Below are 19,088 nucleotides of genomic sequence, written 5' to 3' on the forward strand. Positions count from 1 at the left end.
TAAGTGTAGGAAATTGAGATTGATGGTAATAGAGTACTCAACAGTATTTACTGTGCTCTAAATGGTAATGACTGTTGGAAAAAAACAAACCACAAAGTCTATTTTAAAGAATTTTCTGTTGTTGCCTTGTATCATTGCAGTGCAAAGCCAGGACTGTGTAGATGGTCTGTTTTTCTAAATATGTGGCACATTTGTATTACTTTAGATTTTAGGCCAGTTTTTCAAGCTGTGCGTGCTTTTTAATGAGTTGACCACGTTGTTATTGTAATCATTTATCGGTGCTCCCTCTCAAAAAAATCCCAGCAAACCAACAACACACACATTTTCGTATTGTTTTTTTTCATCTTTTATTGTTATGCTAGTGTTCCTGACCTTATGCTCAATAATCAAGTTGCCTAATCTGGGAATACAGCACTCTTCAGATTTCTGATCTTCTGCAACATTTTGCATGAGAGAAGTGACTGTTGAGTCATGATGGGTATTCAGTAAACTTTGAACGCTTTGCCACAGTTCTTTGGTTTCATGAAATATGCAACACAGTGACCACTGGGAATGAAACCTCCAATCAACTGCTAAAACATCAATTTATTTTTTACCATTGCTGAGCACTAGAATAGGCTATAACATAATAAAATAGTTCAACTTTTTTAATTTTGGCAAATCTTGAAGCGTGTTTTAGTGTGAGAAAAGAATAACTGAGCTGCAAGAACGCCTTCAGTTCTGCCAAATATTCCTAGTAAAACTTGCTTTTATAGATTTGCATATCTTAGTAGAGTTATGAATAATGACAGCATGAGTGATGATCAAAGGTACTCATTTTCAGAGCAGCTTTCTGATCTGTTAGGAATCTATTAAATTAGAACACTTAAATCCCACAATTTCCTTGTATAATAACTATATTTGGTTGTATTTTAATAGAATGTGACGGAATTCTCATGGTTGCTGAACACTTAGAATGGTTACTTGCTGATTTTAATGTGGAGCTCTTCTCAGGTCCTTGTTTGAGAAATACGTTTCTTTGTAAATCACAGCATTTAGCAATGAATTCTTCAACAAACATTGCATTGTTCACAATGTTCCTTCATTGTGAAGGGCCATGAAGGTCCACAGTCAATACCTTTGCAGATAAATTTTGTCATCCAGTGTTCCAGATGCATGCTGAGTGCAGGTACTATTGCTCGGGCAAGGAATTAATACAAAACATTAGAAATAAATTTCTCTTAGTGATGGATGTTCAGGCTTTTGAGCTCCTAAGTGTTTTCCTATCTAAAGGAGCCTATCTATAGCCTATCTGTATCCCATTTCTAGGGCATATCTTGCCTATCACGGCCTCAGGCCATCACAGCTGCGGCAGATGTTCAGGATTTAGGGTTTTTTGTGAAATTGAAACCTAAGTTATGTAGCACTCCTGCCCCTAACTTGTTCCCTGGGTTCAGTGCTTCTGTTTCTCCTTATAAATTCTTCCTTTAAGCCCTAAGATCCTCTGTATTTTCAGTCCTGGAAAAGTTCTGTGGTGTTTTGTTTTTGGTTTATGTGTTGGTTTTTTATTATTGGTTTTTGTTTTGGTTTTTCTTTTAATTACTTCATGAGCTATCAGCAGATGCTCAAACAGTTGAGGTGTTCCTCTGGGAGTTTGTATATGCTTCCAATGGGCATGATCATACCTGTTCAGGACAGAGGGAAAATGGTTCAAAAGTGCTTATGTTTTTTTCTTATTTTCTGAGAGAGGCAGGAAATGTAATTTCTAGTAAATGTCTCTGCCGTGGGTATTATTTGAAACAAAGTAGATAAGGCTTTTCCACCTACACCCCCTTTCTCTTATTAGTACAGCCTGCAGTTGTGTAGAGCCAAAGTCTCTGTTATGACCTCAGTTTTTTTAAACTTGCTATTTAAATGTGGTTACTGATTAAGCTGTTTATTTCCTTAAGCACTGTTAATGATAAATAAAATAAAAACATTTGCAACGCAGCAGCAATTTTTTTTTAGTTTGGCAATTATGTATTGGAGTGTAATGAGGACTTTTGGATTTTAGAATAATGCCTGCCTAATTGTGAAATGAGACAGTAATGCCCTTCAAATGTAACAGTCTTTTACACTTGTCTGGTCTCTTTCCCTGAGCAGATGAGCAGCAAGCTTTGAATTCAATCATGCAGGATTTGGCTGTGCTTCATAAGGCCAGTCGTCCTGTATTGCCCCAGCAAGAAACAGGAAAACCAAAGTCATCTTCACCTAAAAAACAGGTAATTTTTAATATCCTCACTAACCTACTGAACATGGAATGTCCTGCTGTGACTTCTGTAATTGTTCTTCTTGCCAGACCAGTGAGCATACCAGAATGAGCTGTTAGTCTCCCGCATGTGCTGCCATTTTCTGTGTTCATGTTCTTGTATTAGCAGCAAAATGAAATGGGGGCATTTGAGAGCAGATCATAGTATCTGCCTAAATAACTCTTGTACTGATAAACTGAAGATCATAGAGATATTTTGACATTGTATGTAGAGTGTTTTTATAGTTGTTGTTATTATTATATTGGTGCTATACTGTTTTAAAATATCAAGAAAGAATTTTATAGGTTTAGTAGATTGTCCAGTTGTCACCTCTATCATACCAAAGAATGTCAGTACAAGCAGCAGGAACATGCTTAAGCTGTTTTACTGCATCTTTGGCCTCGATTTCTTGTTTGTTCATGTGCTGGAAATGTGAGTTCTTTTCAGCTGTATTTGTTTTCTCTAGATACTAAACAGAAATGGAATAAGTAGTAAATACTTAGATTAGGAGAGGACAAAGACTTTTGCCCTAATTGAATTAACTGTATGTTTATTTGATTGGATTTTTAATTTACAGTTCAATATTTAATGAAATTTCAGTTTGTGCTTATTTTAACCTTTTAATATATATTCCTATATATTTGGCTTTTAAACTGTCGAAATCCAATGGCTGCATCTTTTTAATTGTGTGCTTTAAAAGTTGCAGGAGTTCCGTGTATATCACAGTGCTGCTTTGCTGGTGTCATGTAACTCATGTCTGAGCTGTGACTTTAGACATTGTGGTAAAATGCATTTATGATCCAAAATGATTTGAGCATAATACGTGTTTAGAAAGTTAGAAAAAATGTTTATCCTTCTCTTTCAGTTTATGAATTTTGAAGGTAATAATTTGATAATCAGTTGTTTTGGAAGAATGCAGCGTTGTTACTTGGATAATGCATTCTTGGTTTTCCTGCAATAGGTGCTAATACAATTTGATTCTTAAAATTATTGTTTTGCAAAAAGCAAATTTTATTTCTACTGCAAATATATACAGATATGGTTACTGGGAAATTTATTGCATGACTTCTGGCATAATTACATGTGTGGGTTTCTATGGTAATGGTTATGAAAGAAGATATGTTTCTTAAGCCTGGAATGCTCAGCTGCAAAGTGTATGTAAAAACCTGTTATTGGTAGCTAAATCTACCTGCCTGTCCAGGATACTGAACTTTTTGGTAACCAGTTCCACACTGAATTTGAAGTCATAAATCTGTTATAATATTAAAATATGTTGATAGAAAATAATGTGTTTACTTACAGAAGCATTCATTGTACTTCAGAATAAGTTTTTGTATTTTTTACACACTTTAAACCCCTTCAGTTACTTCAGCAGAGGTAGCTTGTTTAGATACTTGTTGTATTGGAAAGGACAGAAAATAATTATGGAATGTAGTTCTAGTGTAGGATTATTGAAAGGGAGTTCATGGCCTTCATTAAAGGAGGTATTAAAAAAAATAAGAGTGGTTCCTTTATGTCTTTTCTTACAGAATGATGTTAGAGTCAAATTTGAACATCGAGGTGAAAAAAGGTAAGGAAACAGCCTTATCTCTTAATTATTTATAGAGTTTTGTTGTGCTTCTATCATAAAGTTTCAAAATGTTTCAGATCTCTAAGTGTATTTGGTTTGAGCTTTAATTGTTATGTGAACACAGTTTAAAGAGAATTAGCTGTTTGAAATGTGGGCTCTAAGTGTACATAAATGTGGAAGTATCATACTGTACCTATGTCCTATGGAGCATCCTTCATTTGGTTACCCTTCAGATAGGTGTTTGTAGCCTTGATCAATTACTTAGATCATTAGAATAGTTTGAATAGACCAGAAAAAAATTTTGTTTGCTTCATTGTGCATGTAATAAATGCGTGATAATTTATTGTTACTGTAACACCTAGAGAAAGAGATCTAGATCTTAAATCTCAGTATTGAATTTTACTTTGAAGGGACCAGTCTGAGAACTGTAAGTGGAAAATTTATTGTTGTTTTCATTTAATCAGTTAAAATTTATGTTCATTTTGTTTATGAGAGGTACCTGCCTAAAGTATACAAGCATCTGTATATATCACTGCTCTAATGCCTGCTTAAAAACCTTTACAGAATTCAGTGCACAACTCCATGCAGAACTGGTTGTGGACAACTTATTTTGCCCGCCTATCTCTTTCTGAGAGCATAAAGTTTCATTCTGCCTGCAGAGAAATGGTTATAGAATAAGATCTTTGAAAATACTTAAGGAAAAAGGAAATAATATCCTGGTCATGCTGTTCATCAGTAGAAATTGTAAATTTCTTAATTGCTTCAGAATGAAACCTATACTACTTCTGGGCAGCCCTTGGTGTGACGTGCAGTAGAGTGTGTGCCCTTTCTGTGCAGGGAGAGGGAAAATAGCAGTAAGTCCCCTCAGTATTAACATTCTTCAGCTTCTTTCTATCGCTTCTCTGAACATCACACATTAAAGTGCATCAGTAATGGCTGAGTGCTGTAAGTAATTTGGAGGAAATAAGTCTTTTTGAAAGCTTTGAAAATTGAGGACTCTTCTACCTAACTATTTCTTGTGAAATAAGGGGAAGCATGAATTTAAAACAGAGGTGTTTACTCGCTGCCAGTCTGCATGGACAGTGCATTTTGCAGTTTATCATAATTCACTTTCACAGTGGACTGAGTTAATCAATTCAATATGAATTGATTAACAAGCATAACATAAGTGTGTGGAAAGATACTTTTCCCAAGCTTTTATGCTGATGGGCCTAGCTCTGTTCTGCACCTTCCCAAGTGACCTGAGCCTACTTGCCCGGAGGTACTGAGCAGCCCTGACTCATTGCTCAGCAGGAGTTATAATACTTTTGTTGCCTGAATATGTAGATCTAAAGATGAAGTAGTGAAATTATGCAGGAAAAATAAGCTATGCAATGGCTTTCTCACTAGCTTTGAAAAAGAGAAGTGAAAAACAGAAGTAATTTCAGACTTGCTTTCTGTGGTGAATGTGGCACTTTGTTCCAAGGAGCTGGTGGTGTGATGGGTAGAGTTGTAAGCTTGTTGCACAAACTGTTAACTACAGTGAGAGTTAGTGTTAGCTACTTGTTGTTTGGGGTGGTTTTTTTAAGATTTTATTTTTTTTTAAATAATTTTTAATTGGAAGTGACCTGGCTTCTATCCTCATTTCAGTGAGGCAAGTTGTCCCCTAACCAGTGTAGTAGTAACTGAATCACTGATGAAAGGAACAGTTACCCTTTGCTAACCTTTCTGCTTTACAGAATTTGAGTGCTCTTTCTGTTTTGAATGTGAATTGGAAGTACCTCAGTAGCTTAATCATTTTTAAATGCTTTTTTTGTTTAATGCTGTTGTATCTCAAAAAAATACAGTAGTTTTCTGTAGTAAAAGGGCAGTTTGGGCTAACTGGTTTGATGAGACATTGAGTTACAACAAAATCTGAATTGTTGACCTACAACTGCACCATTCTTACAGGAGCACAGTTGAAGCACAGTTAGTGATGGACTGGGCAGTTTGAGAGTGTAGTTCATTATGGTAAAGATGGTGACATTAAGTTACCTTCCTCAGGTAAGATAGTCTTTCAGATTTCCAAAAAAGGGAGTAATTCCTTTCTGAATGCTTATGCTTGTCAGCCTGTGGTACTCCACTGTCTTAGTTTTCTGGAGTAGAAAATTTTAGAAGTTTCTAAGAATTTGCCTCTGAAATGGAGGCTTGCAAAGAATTAAGCAAGCCATATGGAAGCAAGTACAATAGTCATAATGAATTCTAATTCTGTCCCTGATTATCCCTTTTAACTTTCTCACTGCTTTTCTTTCTTTTTTTTAAAGTTTCAAAATATGGAGGACAGTGAATAAAGCATAGACTCTTACGATCTTTTTAGTAATAAATTTAGTTCTAAGATAGTTCTTAAGTAATGAGTTGCCAGATTTTCATAGGTAATGGACAAAAATTCTTTAAAACTTAAATTGTTTTTCAGGATCCTGCAATTACCGAGGCCTGTTAAACTTGAAGATCTTGCAGCTAAAGCTAAAGTTGCTTTTGGACAGACTATGGATTTACATTACAGCAATAATGAGGTAATATTCTGTGTCTTCTGAATTCTTCCCTTGGACATTGATTGCTTTAAGGCTGAAATTTGTTCTCATAAGTAGTGGGAACCACTCCTGTGACAAAACTTACTCCTGTGACAAACCCCCAGGTTTTTAGTATGTGTGTGTGTTTTCTCAAATATGTAAGTCTTGTCCAAATTAGGATAGGCAGGAAATAGGTGAAATGTTTCATGAGTATCCTAATGAATTATGTCTCAGACTGAGTTAAGAATGGATAAATTGTCTTCCTGATCTGCCACAGTTCTGTTATATGACTTTGGGAAAGTCTTTAGCTCTTTGAGCTTTGTTGTGTTTGTAAATTTGAAGTAACATTTATCCTTTCTTGTAAACTCCTTAATTAATCTTGTTAGATAATTGCTAGAATGCTGCATTTATTTACTGTTTAAATTGGAGAAATAGGCTTAACTGTTGCTCCTCTTAAAGTGGCTGGTTCCCAAAGATTTCTTGGAAACAGTGCCAGCACTGTCAAGCCACTTATGCTTGATCAATATTACTTCCAGGTTTCCTTTAGAAGCAGAGATGGAATTATAACACATAAATTTACAGATACAGGATCCATTCTTATGAATTACTTCTGGGTTTTACCATGAGTCAGCAAAGTTCATAAAGGAATATTCCTGTGGTTATGCACAACATAATTGCTGTATCTAATCTGCATCTTTGCAGAAGAAAATGCCAGTAATTGCTGTTTGTTGGTAACATTACCAGGCACTTCTGTGAAACTGATCCTCAAAATTAAGAATTCCAACAGAAGGCTTTTGGAGATTAGGAAGGTCAGAAACAATGGCCCTTCATAATGCTTGAGCCTCAGCTCCTTCCACTGATAGAGTCTTGGGCATTTGAGTAGGTTTTCTTCTTGTCAACCTCTACACTAGTTGGCGAATCATCCCATCACCTTTCAGAAATGGGATGGTAATAGTGTATCATTAGCATTAAAACTGCAACTTAACAAATGTACAAACTCTTCATTTTATCGAGACCTTCTTCATCAATCCAATTTCTTTTTATATAAAACTACTGTATTTTGACCAGTGGTGTATTTAAGCATTACTGACTGATTCTGTTTACAAGTAGAATAGATTTAAAACTCTGTGTTGGGCTGTTCCTTTGTTACAAGCAGAAGTTGTAAGGTACACTCCTGAAACACAACTCGATCTTACATGTTATAGAATTCAGATCTCAATAGCACTTAACTGGTGTAACGTTTTCTGTTCTAAAGATACATGTATGCCAAGTTAATTCTAATTAATTAGATCCAAGTAAGATTCTAGTGAGGACTAGAGTTGCTGCATGTGGATCACGTCTTCCTTAAGGAAGTAAGGATATACTTCCTTGACAAATTTTGCTTTTCAATGGAGAAATTTTGTTAGTGATGCAATTTCAAGCAAGTATAGTTGTAATATTTGAGATAGAAAAGTCTGTTTTATGCTCTGTAAAATAAGACTTCTGTTTATCTTACAGACTTGTGATAATTTAGGCAATGGTAAATACATTGACCCTGTTGCACCCGTTTCTCTGAAACTTGTAGGATGTTAAACTGCATATATGCAAAATGGTTTCTCTTTGATTATGAAGACTTGTTCCACCTGCTGCAATTAGTGAAGGTATCTAAAGGAAGAGTTAAGGTTGAACTTCAGACATTTTGATGCTAACTTAAAGGGATCATTTAATGAATTTTATTTTCAAGTTGTTTGGAATGAAAGAAAATATTCCCTTTATTTGTTTCTCTGCACTTGACTTTCTCATTTCTTTCTTGTGTCCTGTTTAAGACTTTTTTTCCCCCTCCCTTTTTTGTAGCTTGTAATTCCATTAACCACACAGGATGACCTGGACAAAGCTGTTGAACTGCTTGACCGTAGCGTACATATGAAGAGTCTGAAGATATTGCTTGTAATACATGGAAATACACAGGTATGAGTTGACATGCTAAATGTCTTTTTCCCAAGTTTTCATATTGAAGTATAATTTGTATCTTTTCTTAAAGATGTCGTTTTTCCAATTAAAAATAATACTAATTGCTTCTTGATTTCACTTCAAACATCCATTAGCATTTAGTATTTACTCAGTTTTAACTCTCTCTTAGGTCCCTCTCTTTGTTTGTCTTCCCTACAGTGGTAGAAAAGTGTTCCTTAGTAGGATGATAAAGTGATACAGATTTGAAAAGCACATAAAAATTAAATAACAGTAGTTATTTGAAACTATTCTTTAAGTCACACATTGTTGACACTCCTTTGTGGGAAGTTCAGTGTTTGTTGCAGCAAAGAGTAGTGGACTGTAGACTAAATGCTGAGGTATTTTGGTATTATCTAACAAACTATGGCATTGATATTCATAGGATTTGTATACTGGTACATAGTGAAAATTATTTTTAAAGAGTAAGAATGAGCTACTAAAATAGAGGGATTGTGATATAAATTGGCAAGCTGCTTTTTTGACTGCTTGAAAAAAGAACTGTACTGCACAAAACCTGTAAAGTTTACAAAGTATTTTCATTGTGAAGAGTAATAATAACAGGTTGTAATATTTATGCATTTTCAGTCACCCAGTGTAAATAATATGGAACCCTTGCCCTCACTGGAAGATTTAGATAATACAGTGTTCGGTGTGGCAGACAGGAAAAGGCGACTGTCTGTAATAGGTAAGGTGCATATTTCAATAGCTTTAATTGTAAAAGCTTTTCTTTTGTGGTATTCTGTTCATGAGGATTTTGCTCTCACCACACAGTGTTTGAATTTCTCATACTCATCAGTGACTCTAATGTAGAGTTTGCACTTGGGGGAGTGGATTTGGAATTTAAGTCAAAAGAAAATTACCCAAAAACCCCACAGGTAAATAAATGTATGTAGAATTATTTGAGGTAACTGATGGGTAATCTAAGAAGCTGATGTTAGTACTCCCCTTTATTTTCAGGTACAGGAATGAGCTACTGAAAAATCTGTTTCTATGGCAGCATGTTTTCTTGCACAGTTTAGGACCCTCATTTTTTTTAATGTGTGAACATTTTTGTAAGATGCTTATTTAGGCATTGAGATAATGTTTTTTGCTTGTTAATATTTTGAAATTGGTGTGATGTAAACTTCAAAATTTAATTATGAAACTAGAAAGTTTCATGAATAATTTTCCAGACAATTTAATTATTATGCATTTATTATGAATATATATATTCATGTTCTTATAGACTTAGTATTCTACAAAGAAAAACTGAAATTCTCAAGAGTTGGAAACGATTAGTTGACATAGATGGAAGGGTTTGGATTTTGATTTTGTTCAAAAGAAGAAATTTACCCAACTAGATCTGTGAGCAAATTGGGTTTCTGTTCCTGTATAATGAAAATTCTTTTTAATGCCGTTGAGGCAACTCTGCCCCAGATTTTTCATAATTCCTAGATTGCAGATTTTAAATGCTGTACTTAAGTGTTGCATTGCACAGGCATTTGGGAAATGCCCAAAGGAAGAAGTGATTCAGGCAGGCTCAGTGCCCGTGAAGCATTTGAGTAAAACCCCTGGATTCTGTGTTAATGCAGAGACTCTGACTGGCCCTTTTCTTTCACAAGGTTCTAATACTCGTGATAGGAGTTCACCTCCCCCAGGATACATTCCAGATGAGCTGCATCAGGTGGCTCGAAATGGGTCCTTCACCAGTATCAACAGTGAGGGTGAATTCATTCCAGAAAGTATGGATCAGGTAGGTGTGTGATTTATTAAAATTAAAGTTTTTGTTAGGTTGCTTTATGAAATACTGCTTAAGGGTATGGAATTGTTCAAAAGAACAACAAAAAAACTGAGGCTAACTCTAGAAGACATGATTGGTGAGAGAAGCTTTAAATAATTGTGCTGTTTAGTCTTGTAGAACCCAGTTTATTTTCTCTGTAAGTCTCTTCAATTTATTCAATATGTTGCTACAAGGACAAAGATAGTATTCTTAATTCCCATGATAGCTGAGTGAGGTAGTGATAAATATAAATAACAGCAGAAATGTCTACATTAGAAAGCACAAACCCTTTTATTTTAATGAGAAGGATATGTAAGAAAGACAGTTTTACCACCTTTCCAGGTAATTAAAGAGAATTTAGGAAAGATTTTGGATTTGTCAGAGTTATTTGGGCTTAACTGATGCTTAAGAGTTGGACTTAATGATCCTTGTGGGTCCCTTCCAACTCAGAATATTCTCTGATTCTCTGTGATACTGTGTTGAGGTAGAGGCAAGGGGATGGCAGTGGGCCTGGCATAAGTAAGCTCTGAAATACTTTCCAAAGTCACTTGTTTTTTGTGTAAAGATCACAAATGTATGTTATTTTGTTGTTCTTACTCGCCTGCATCGCTAATGCAGGATATCAGCACACTCAGCAAGACTAAAAATTCTGGTCTCTGAATATCAAAATTGAAGCAGGAATGTAATGGCTCACAGAATTGGCAATGGAGAAAGATGTTTTAAGGAGGAAAGAAAAATAATGCTGCATACCTAAATCACTTTAGGTTGTTGTTGACATTGGCACTGTATTTACAAATGGCAAGAGGCAGTGGTTTTTATGAGCTGACTAAATGAGAGACAGATGATAGAATAAAAACAGAGGCAAAGGGATTGTGCAATTTGTTGCACAATTTTAATGACTGAGCTGAGAATAGAGACTGAATTTCCTACTTTCTAGAGCTGGGTGCTATTCTTTATCATAGTCACATGGTCAGATCCATCCCAGGTCTAGATTCATTCAATGAAATGATTACTTTTAACCTGGGCCAAGTCATTTTTGGTCTGACCATGACTGGTCAGACAGACGATACACCTGAGGCGTGGGATGTCCATTTGCTTCTCAGTATTCAAGAAATATGTAATCTGTCATGTATGCATTGCTGTGTAAACTGTCAGCAGGTTTAAATTAATGAATTTTACTTTCATGGGAAGCCAGGCTAGTTCAGCCTTAACAGCCTCAAGGACCAGTTTCAGATGTTGGGAACTCACAAATTCTGTTTCCTTCCTCCCCACTAAGGTGCCACATCACCTTGGCAAGTGTTGGCCATGCTGCTTTTATCTGTCACAGCCTGCCTCACAAAGACAAGAAGGGAATTTGAGAGTGGAGGGCTTTGTTCTGCTGTTGATCTGTGTGAGCACAGCCATTCACACTGACAGCAGACCCCACACTTGTACAGAAGAGATGATGGGTTGGGTAAAAGTGGGCTGCCATTTGGGCCATACTGCATTAGATTATAGAGGTAATTAATATGGCAGCAAGTGGGCTTTTTTTCCCTTTCAAGACCCACTGTTCAGCATGAGAAAAGAGGAGTAAAACTGCTGAACTTGTAAATGTCATCCTCCCCAGTACAGAGTTTATTAAAGTGTTGACTTGCAGAGTACAAACTCACTTTCTGGACAACATTTCTTTAATAAGTCCTTGATTGGTGTTCAGCAAAGTTTATGCCCAGGACCTTTAAGATGCAGCACAGACGATAAAAATTGGAGGGGTAACTGCTTAATTTACAGCAAAAGACTGGTGTGTAGTTCATAGGAAATAATAGATGTTACATAATATACAAAAGAAATCTTCATTTTAGGAGGGAGCTTATTTTAAGACAACAGATGAGCTTTCCACTCTGTTTTTACCAGGTCTTATCTGATATGGATTTTTTCATTAGCTGTTTCAAAGCAGAAACCTTAAAGTATTTAAAAAAATTTCAAAAAACATACTTGAACTTGTCGATCTTCCTCTGTTTGTTATTTATTAGATGCTGGATCCATTGTCTTTAAGCAGTCCTGAAAACTCTGGCTCGGGAAGCTGTCCCTCACTTGACAGCCCGTTAGATGGGTAAAAAATATTTACATTCATTATTTAGCTGTATTAGATTGCATAATTTATCAGTTGTAACGTATAACAACTCTCCAGTGACAGAATTTCTTCCAGAAATCCCTCTCTAAGTTACAGAACATTTATAAAAGCTTATTGAAACTTAATTACTTACTAATACTTGGAAAATACATTAGCTTTATTTTTTTTAAATAATTTGTGTTTGAAACAAACAAAAAAAAAATTAGACTTCACATTCTACAAAAACGCACTGAAGATTTTTACTAGACGTTGCCGGGTTTTACATATGTGTGAAGTATATTTCCTGGCGGTGAACCACCCCATTACATTTACAGTTCTAAGGTACTGGCATATGAAGGAGGCTTTCCTTTGCCAAGGCAGAGGGTACCCACTTCAAGAAGATGGTGGAATCATTTATAGACTCAGCAGACAATCCCATCCTTTTCTAGGCGATCACTGTCCATTCCTCTCCCTTTTTTCCCCACTGCAGGCTTTCCACAGATTTTCCTTTGTTAAAGCCCGTCATTTAGCAAGAGGCAGCATGTACTGGGGAAGGTCTGTAGGTCTGTAATGTGTTGACCTCTGAAGGGATTCCTGTTTTGAGAGGGTCGCTGTCTACCAGCGAAGCCAAGCAAAACATACTCCTGTTTGGCTTGTGGTTGGTCAGGAAAATAACCTTGGGTGTAATGTTGTGCAGATTGGCTACTTGTTTATTTGGAACTCCTATACAAATAGTGCTATTTAATTTAATTGATAAAAAGGTAAAGAATTGGAAATCACTGCCTGTGGCAATCGAATCAGAGTTATAATATTCCATATTACTGTCTCATATGAGAAGGTGCGATTTGAGAACACAAATACATTTGGTCTAACATACACATTTTTGAGTTAAATAATGAGTCTTCATTTCACAAGCAAGAAGACAATAGACATGAAAAGTATTTTGTGGTTGTAGTGTGGTAGGTTATACACACATAATATTTAATGTAGCTCCAAAGAATAGAAATTCTACCAGATTGCCAAATTTTTATGTTTTTTGTGGGGTAAGGGTAGGTGGAAGAAGGGGAAACAAAGCAATCTTAATACAACTCATATTTTTTCTTCAGAACTTCTTTTGGTTGTTTTTTATTTACTTAATTTGTCACCTCTACTTAGTCTGTTTTCCTTTTTTTTTTTTTTTCCCCATTGAAATATTTCCTACAAAGATGTAGGTTTTGTGTCTCCATTTAGCTTCTGTTACCCATTAGAGAAATTCTTACCAGAAAAAGGAGGACATTGTTTTGGTATGTTTATGGAAATATACTGTAATCGATTGCTCTGACTGGCAATCCCATCCATTCCTTTTGGTGGCTGGGAGTTACATACCAACTGTAGGTAAGAAACAGTGTGATCATGTAAGAACCAAAAATTCTTCATCATTCTATAACTTAACAAAATCACTCTCTTAATCCTATGACTTTCATGGAGAGAAGAGGAAATATTTTTCTCATCAAAAGGTTCTACAATTTCTTTGGTTAAATTTCCCCACCAGTTTTTGTAGGCTGTATAACAGATTTTGCCAGTCTGTAAACCTTTGTGTTTAGCCATAAAGATGTTAAACATAACAGTGTTTCTTTGTGGCTTTATCTGTGATAATTAATGTTTTTACTAATATTATTGCTCATTAACAGTCTGTTGCTTTCTTACTACATTAAACTCAATAAGCTTTTCCATTGTTACTGATCTTCAGTTGTTATAGATAACTACTAGATCTGAGTTTCAGAATTGAGTTCCACCCAGTTAAACTGGTGCAACAACTTCTTCTATAGCGGTAGCTTTTCAATGATTGTAAGGAATTGTGAGACAGTAATATTAGATGTTCAAGCAGTAGATTAACAGCAGTTTTTAGCTTCTGAATGTTTTACATTTCCAGGGACAACTATCCCAAAACTCGGATGCCAAGAGCACAGAGCTATCCAGATAATCATCAGGAATTCTCAGGTAGGTACAAATCTCTGGACATACTAGCTTTCCAGAACTGTTCCTCTTGCAGCAAATAATAAGGCTGAGAAGGTACATTCACATTGACAGCTATTGTATTACACAAACTTAGTGTGGTGGGATAAGACAAAGCAACAAAATCCAATCCAAATGAACACAGTAAAAGATACCATGGGAACACAATTTCTAAATGTTTTCTTCCAGATTATTGTTGTGATGCCACTGTTAGTGTTCATAGTGTAACTGTCTGCTTCTGTGAAAAGAACAAACCTTGCAGTGCATAGGGGCACACAGCAGTTGGTTAAACTGGACTGTAACATTCATCTCTAAGTTGTCATATAACTGTTGTTAATTTATTTCATTTTGGGTGCTGTGGTTTAACCCCAGTAGGCAGCTAAGCCCCACACAGCCGCCCTCTCGCTCCCCTGCATGGGATCAGGGAGAGAATCAAAGGGTAAAAGTAAGAAAACTCGTGAATTAAGATAAAGATAGTTGAAGAGGTAAAGCAAAAGCTGCACACTCAAGCAGAACGAAACAAGGAATTCATTTACCACTTCCCATCCACAGGCAGGTGTTCAGCCATTTCCGGGAAAGTAGGGCTCCATCACAGCTAATGATTACCTGGGAAGACAAACACCACCACTCTGAATGTCTTCCCTTCTTCCTTCTTTCTCCCAGCTTTTACTGCAGAGCACAACTTCAGACAGTATGGGATATCCCTTGGGTCATATGGGGCCAGCTGTCTAAGGTGTGTCCTTCCAACTTCCTGTGCCCTTAACCTACTCTACCAGCTGGCAAGGCAGTGTGTGAAACAAAAAAACTCCTTGATTATGTGCAAGTGTGCTTCAGCAATAACTAAAATATCCCTTTGTTATCAACCGTGTTTTGGTCACAGATCCAAAACACAGTACCATGGGAGGCACTATGAAGAAAATTAACTCTCTCCCAGCCAAAACCAGTATGTGGGGCCTTCATTTTCTCCTATGTGAAATAATGATCACTTTGAAATGCTCATAACTTCTGTAGTTCAAAGCACTGCAAAGTGAAAGGATGAAGGAGGACTGTGTGCTGTGCCTATAAATTAATCATCAGCACTAATGTTTTTTTCATACCATACTCTGGCTTGAATCCAAGTTGCTGTGCAGGGTTCAGGCTGTGAAGTGCAGTGGGTAACCTTGAAAGTGCTCTGAAGTGTCTGTCATGGTCACGTCTCACTACAGAATTTTGCTGTTGAACAATAATTAGTTTCCAGTAAATCAAAGGAGGTTTGTATTTTTTTGGTCTATTACATACTTTTAAGGCTTCTTTTTATTTTGTTTGTGAAGCTTTATCTAGGTAATTGTGCAATGGTGAGTTTTCTCCTTTAAGGATTCTAGATTGCTTAACAGATTGCCCCACTTTTAAATGAAAATAAGACAAAACTATGTATAAGGAACATTTAGGTGGCAGAGATAAACACCAAAAAAGTTGGAAATGTCAGAAATAATTTGTCTTTCCTGTAATCTTAATCTAATTTACTTGTGTTTATTAGGGTTACTTTACTAATAGGATGATCTTGAAATATTTTTTTTTCTGTGAGTTTAGTTTTTTTCCTGTGGGATGCTCTGGTATGTTAACAGTGGGATAGACAGCAATCATTAATTCCATATTCAGTATTTATTCTCATGATTTGACGTGTAACAAAAGCAGAAAAAATGTCCATCTGGCCTAGTTTCTCCTCCTGCCACAACCAGTACCAGGCTTCTGCAGAGGAGCATGTAGTATTCCTCCCTCAGGATATCTTCCTAGTCGTGTATAGCTCTAGGGTTCTGCAAATTCAAAATATTCGTCTGTGATTTGCTGGATCTTTTTCCTTTTGCAAAGTTTTCCTGTCCCTATTTCAACTTGTATAAACTTTTTCAGCATCAACAGTATGTTGCAACAAGAAGTTGTGCAATTTATTGTATTTTATGAAGAAGTATGCACTTCATGATTCCGTTTTTTTGGAGGTGTTTTTTTCGTTAGAGTTTTTTTGGGGGGGAGGGGGATTGTTTTGTTTTGGGTTTTTTATAGACCTCTTTGTCTCCCTTTGAGCTGTTACTTTTCTAGTATATGGGGGCCTACATTCTTTATGAAGGAGTAAATCAAAACTTTGTTCAGTGTATCTTAATGATTTACAGCATTTAATTTGCTTCCTAGCCAATATAGAGTTCAGCTACTGCTTACTGGAAGTCTCTATCACAAACCTTTATGCAAACCTACATTCAATTTCATTTGCCACTTTAACATCCAGTCACGTAGATTCTTAAGGGCTTTCTCTAATTCTTCAGTTGGCTTTATTTCTCAGAATGATTTTGTCACCTCACTGTTCATTATTCTGTACAGAGAATTCATACATAATTAAACTGCATGAGTTTTAGCCCAGATTCCTGTCAAACTGTTGACCGTTTTCTCCCTTCCTATGTACTTATCTTCTAACCAATTATTTATGCATGAGGGACTTTTTCCTTTATTTTGTGAATACTTTTCTCCTTTAATAATTTTTAAAATTAGACCTATTGATTGTAGTTCAGTAATTCAAGCTGTGTTGACTCATTCACCAACTTTTCATATTTATGCATCTTTAAATTACATTCTTTAGAGTAGTTTCTGCTCTAGAAACTACTTTTAAAACTGGAGTAATTATGCCTGCTGTAGTCCTCTGACTTTATTTTAAGCAAATCTCTTGAGCTGTTGAATTCTTGATCCCTGGAACTTATGACTGAATGTCCTTTTAGTTCTTGTGGGTTGACGGATTTGTGGCTTTTGTTGTATAATCTGGTTTTGCTCTGATGTTTCAACTTGAAGCATATCCTCTGATATGTTCCCCCATGTTTAATTTTTTAATGCCAAAGTGATTAGTTTTAAATTTTTTTAATTTTTTTAATCTTTTTATTTTCTAGTAGAGTATGATATCCCAATATTTGAGAAATTTGGAAAGGGGGGGACTTATCCCCGAAGATACCATATTTCATATCATCAGCAAGACTACAATGATGGTAAGTGTGAATATTGCAACAGTATAATTATTCTGTTTTTCTCTTCCTAAAATGTGAGTTTAAAAAAATAGTTTGTAAAAATCTTAATGAATGAAAATATTGGAGAAATTGAAACCTTACATTCTTTCCCCAAACTCACTTGCTAAACTTCGAATGTTTGATAGAGCTGCTGAGTAGTTTTACATCTGGTAAAGTTATGGATTACAGAATTCCTGACTCATATGCACAGCTGTATAAATGTTCTCTATCTTTGGCCATGCACAAGTCATCCAGTATAAGCTTTTGACCTTTGTGACCCTTTTCTATCTGAAGTAGGTATGTCAGTTTGTCAATTCTTGTTCTGCTTTAAGAAATCTCAAATACAGTGGAATTCCTGTTAGGAGTTTCTTAGTTTAAAAGAATAAATAAAATCAAAGAGCAGTGATTTAAACTATGAATTAACAAATAGCTGATGAAATAATTTTTTGGAATGCAAGGCAGCACCTGCTGATGCAGCTACAAAACTGGTTTGAACAGTAATAAGATTAATACAATTTTAACTCATTTCTAAAGGAAGGAAAGAGAAGCAGTTGAAGGATTTTCAGAATTCTCGGTGTGTTGAGCAGTAGTTAAGAAGTGTTAAGAAGAAATTTCTCCCGAGACCAGATAGTTTCATTTGCCGTGGAGAATGAGCACAACAATAAATGGAATTATGTTACAGAAATCACAGAAATATCAAATTGAAGGACTGCAAAGCAGTTTCAGTCCAGTCCCTTGCTCTAAGGCAAGATTAAAGAGGCAAAGATCTGTCACACTGACTTTTAAGTAAACTCTAAATTGACATTAACAGAAGAGATACTCACTTTCTTTATGTAACCAACTTCAAGATAGCGTATAACTTACCTTTCTCTGTCTCCTAAACCATTTTCCTGCAAATGAAGATAGTAACTGGTTAATACATTTTGACACTCTTAAAAATTTGTCACTGACCATATTATAACACACACACCTACATTCCTTCTGCTCTAGCTGAGGCTTTTCTCATGGCCAGCTTATGTATAATATATGCTATAGCCAGAACTCGGTAGGTAGCAGTCACATTAATATATTGCAGAATGACACTTTTTTCCTGGACCCCCTTCTGACTGCTGCTCAGTCTGTGGTCTGTTATAGTTCCTTTATCCTGTTTTACATTACTTTTAGCCAACCAATATTTATACACTTTGTAGTTTCTGCATTAGATTTCTTTTTAAGTATATATGTTGCACTTCCTTACTGAATTTCATTTTGTTGATTTCTGAATCATCTCCGACTTCCAATGCCATTGTCAGTTTTGATTTTTATCCTTAAATGGACTTTAAGCCACATTTAACATGACGTCATCTGCAATACTTTAGCACATTATGTTCCATCATATGTACATCATCAGTTAAAATAGTGTATGGAAGTGGACTGAAGGTAAACTACTCTGGATGTCCACGAAGTTATCTTCCCCTTTGATGAGAAATAGTGATAACTGCTCTGAATCTGTCTCGAGTATACTTTATGTAGTAAGTTGGTCTATGCAACACTTAATTAGTTGGCTTATGAAAATGTCCTGTTGAAATGGGGAAATTAGATTAGCTACATGTGACAAAGCAATTATGACTGGTTTATCACCTTTTTATCTTCTCAATTTTAATAACTTGTTTGCATACCTTTCTTGGAATTTAAATTGTCCAGACTAGTATATAAGTCTGAGTCTACTATTTCAAAGATATTTTATCTGCTTTCTTCAGTCCTCTGGGAGCTCCTCCTCCAGTGTAATACCTAATGAATTAAAGACTCCTTCAGCTATTGCTGAGTTCTGTAGGATGAAACTTCGTCAACTGATGCTATCCTAAAAATAGTTGTGTTATCTAAATAGATTA

General features: G+C 35.7%; 1 protein-coding gene across 3 annotated transcripts in view; it reads left to right on the forward strand.

The window, feature by feature from the left end:
- Nucleotides 1–19,088, forward strand: part of MAP3K2 (mitogen-activated protein kinase kinase kinase 2) — a 54,231-nt gene that overhangs the window by 19,803 nt on the left and 15,340 nt on the right. For 2 of the 3 annotated variants that reach the window (XM_027879813.1, XM_027879822.1), the window contains exons 3-11: nt 2,122–2,240; nt 3,797–3,837; nt 6,269–6,368; nt 8,199–8,312; nt 8,940–9,039; nt 9,956–10,086; nt 12,123–12,202; nt 14,115–14,182; nt 17,104–17,199. In XM_027879813.1, the coding sequence (XP_027735614.1) occupies nt 2,122–2,240; nt 3,797–3,837; nt 6,269–6,368; nt 8,199–8,312; nt 8,940–9,039; nt 9,956–10,086; nt 12,123–12,202; nt 14,115–14,182; nt 17,104–17,199 (849 nt within the window). The remainder of the gene's footprint in view (nt 1–2,121; nt 2,241–3,796; nt 3,838–6,268; nt 6,369–8,198; nt 8,313–8,939; nt 9,040–9,955; nt 10,087–12,122; nt 12,203–14,114; nt 14,183–17,103; nt 17,200–19,088) is intronic. The other variant, XM_027879830.1, reaches the window with a different exon arrangement.

The sequence above is a fragment of the Empidonax traillii genome, unplaced genomic scaffold, assembly GCF_003031625.1.
Source record: "Empidonax traillii isolate 1590-97213 ecotype Southwest subspecies unplaced genomic scaffold, ASM303162v1 scaffold5:size3517227, whole genome shotgun sequence".
NCBI lineage: Eukaryota > Metazoa > Chordata > Aves > Passeriformes > Tyrannidae > Empidonax > Empidonax traillii.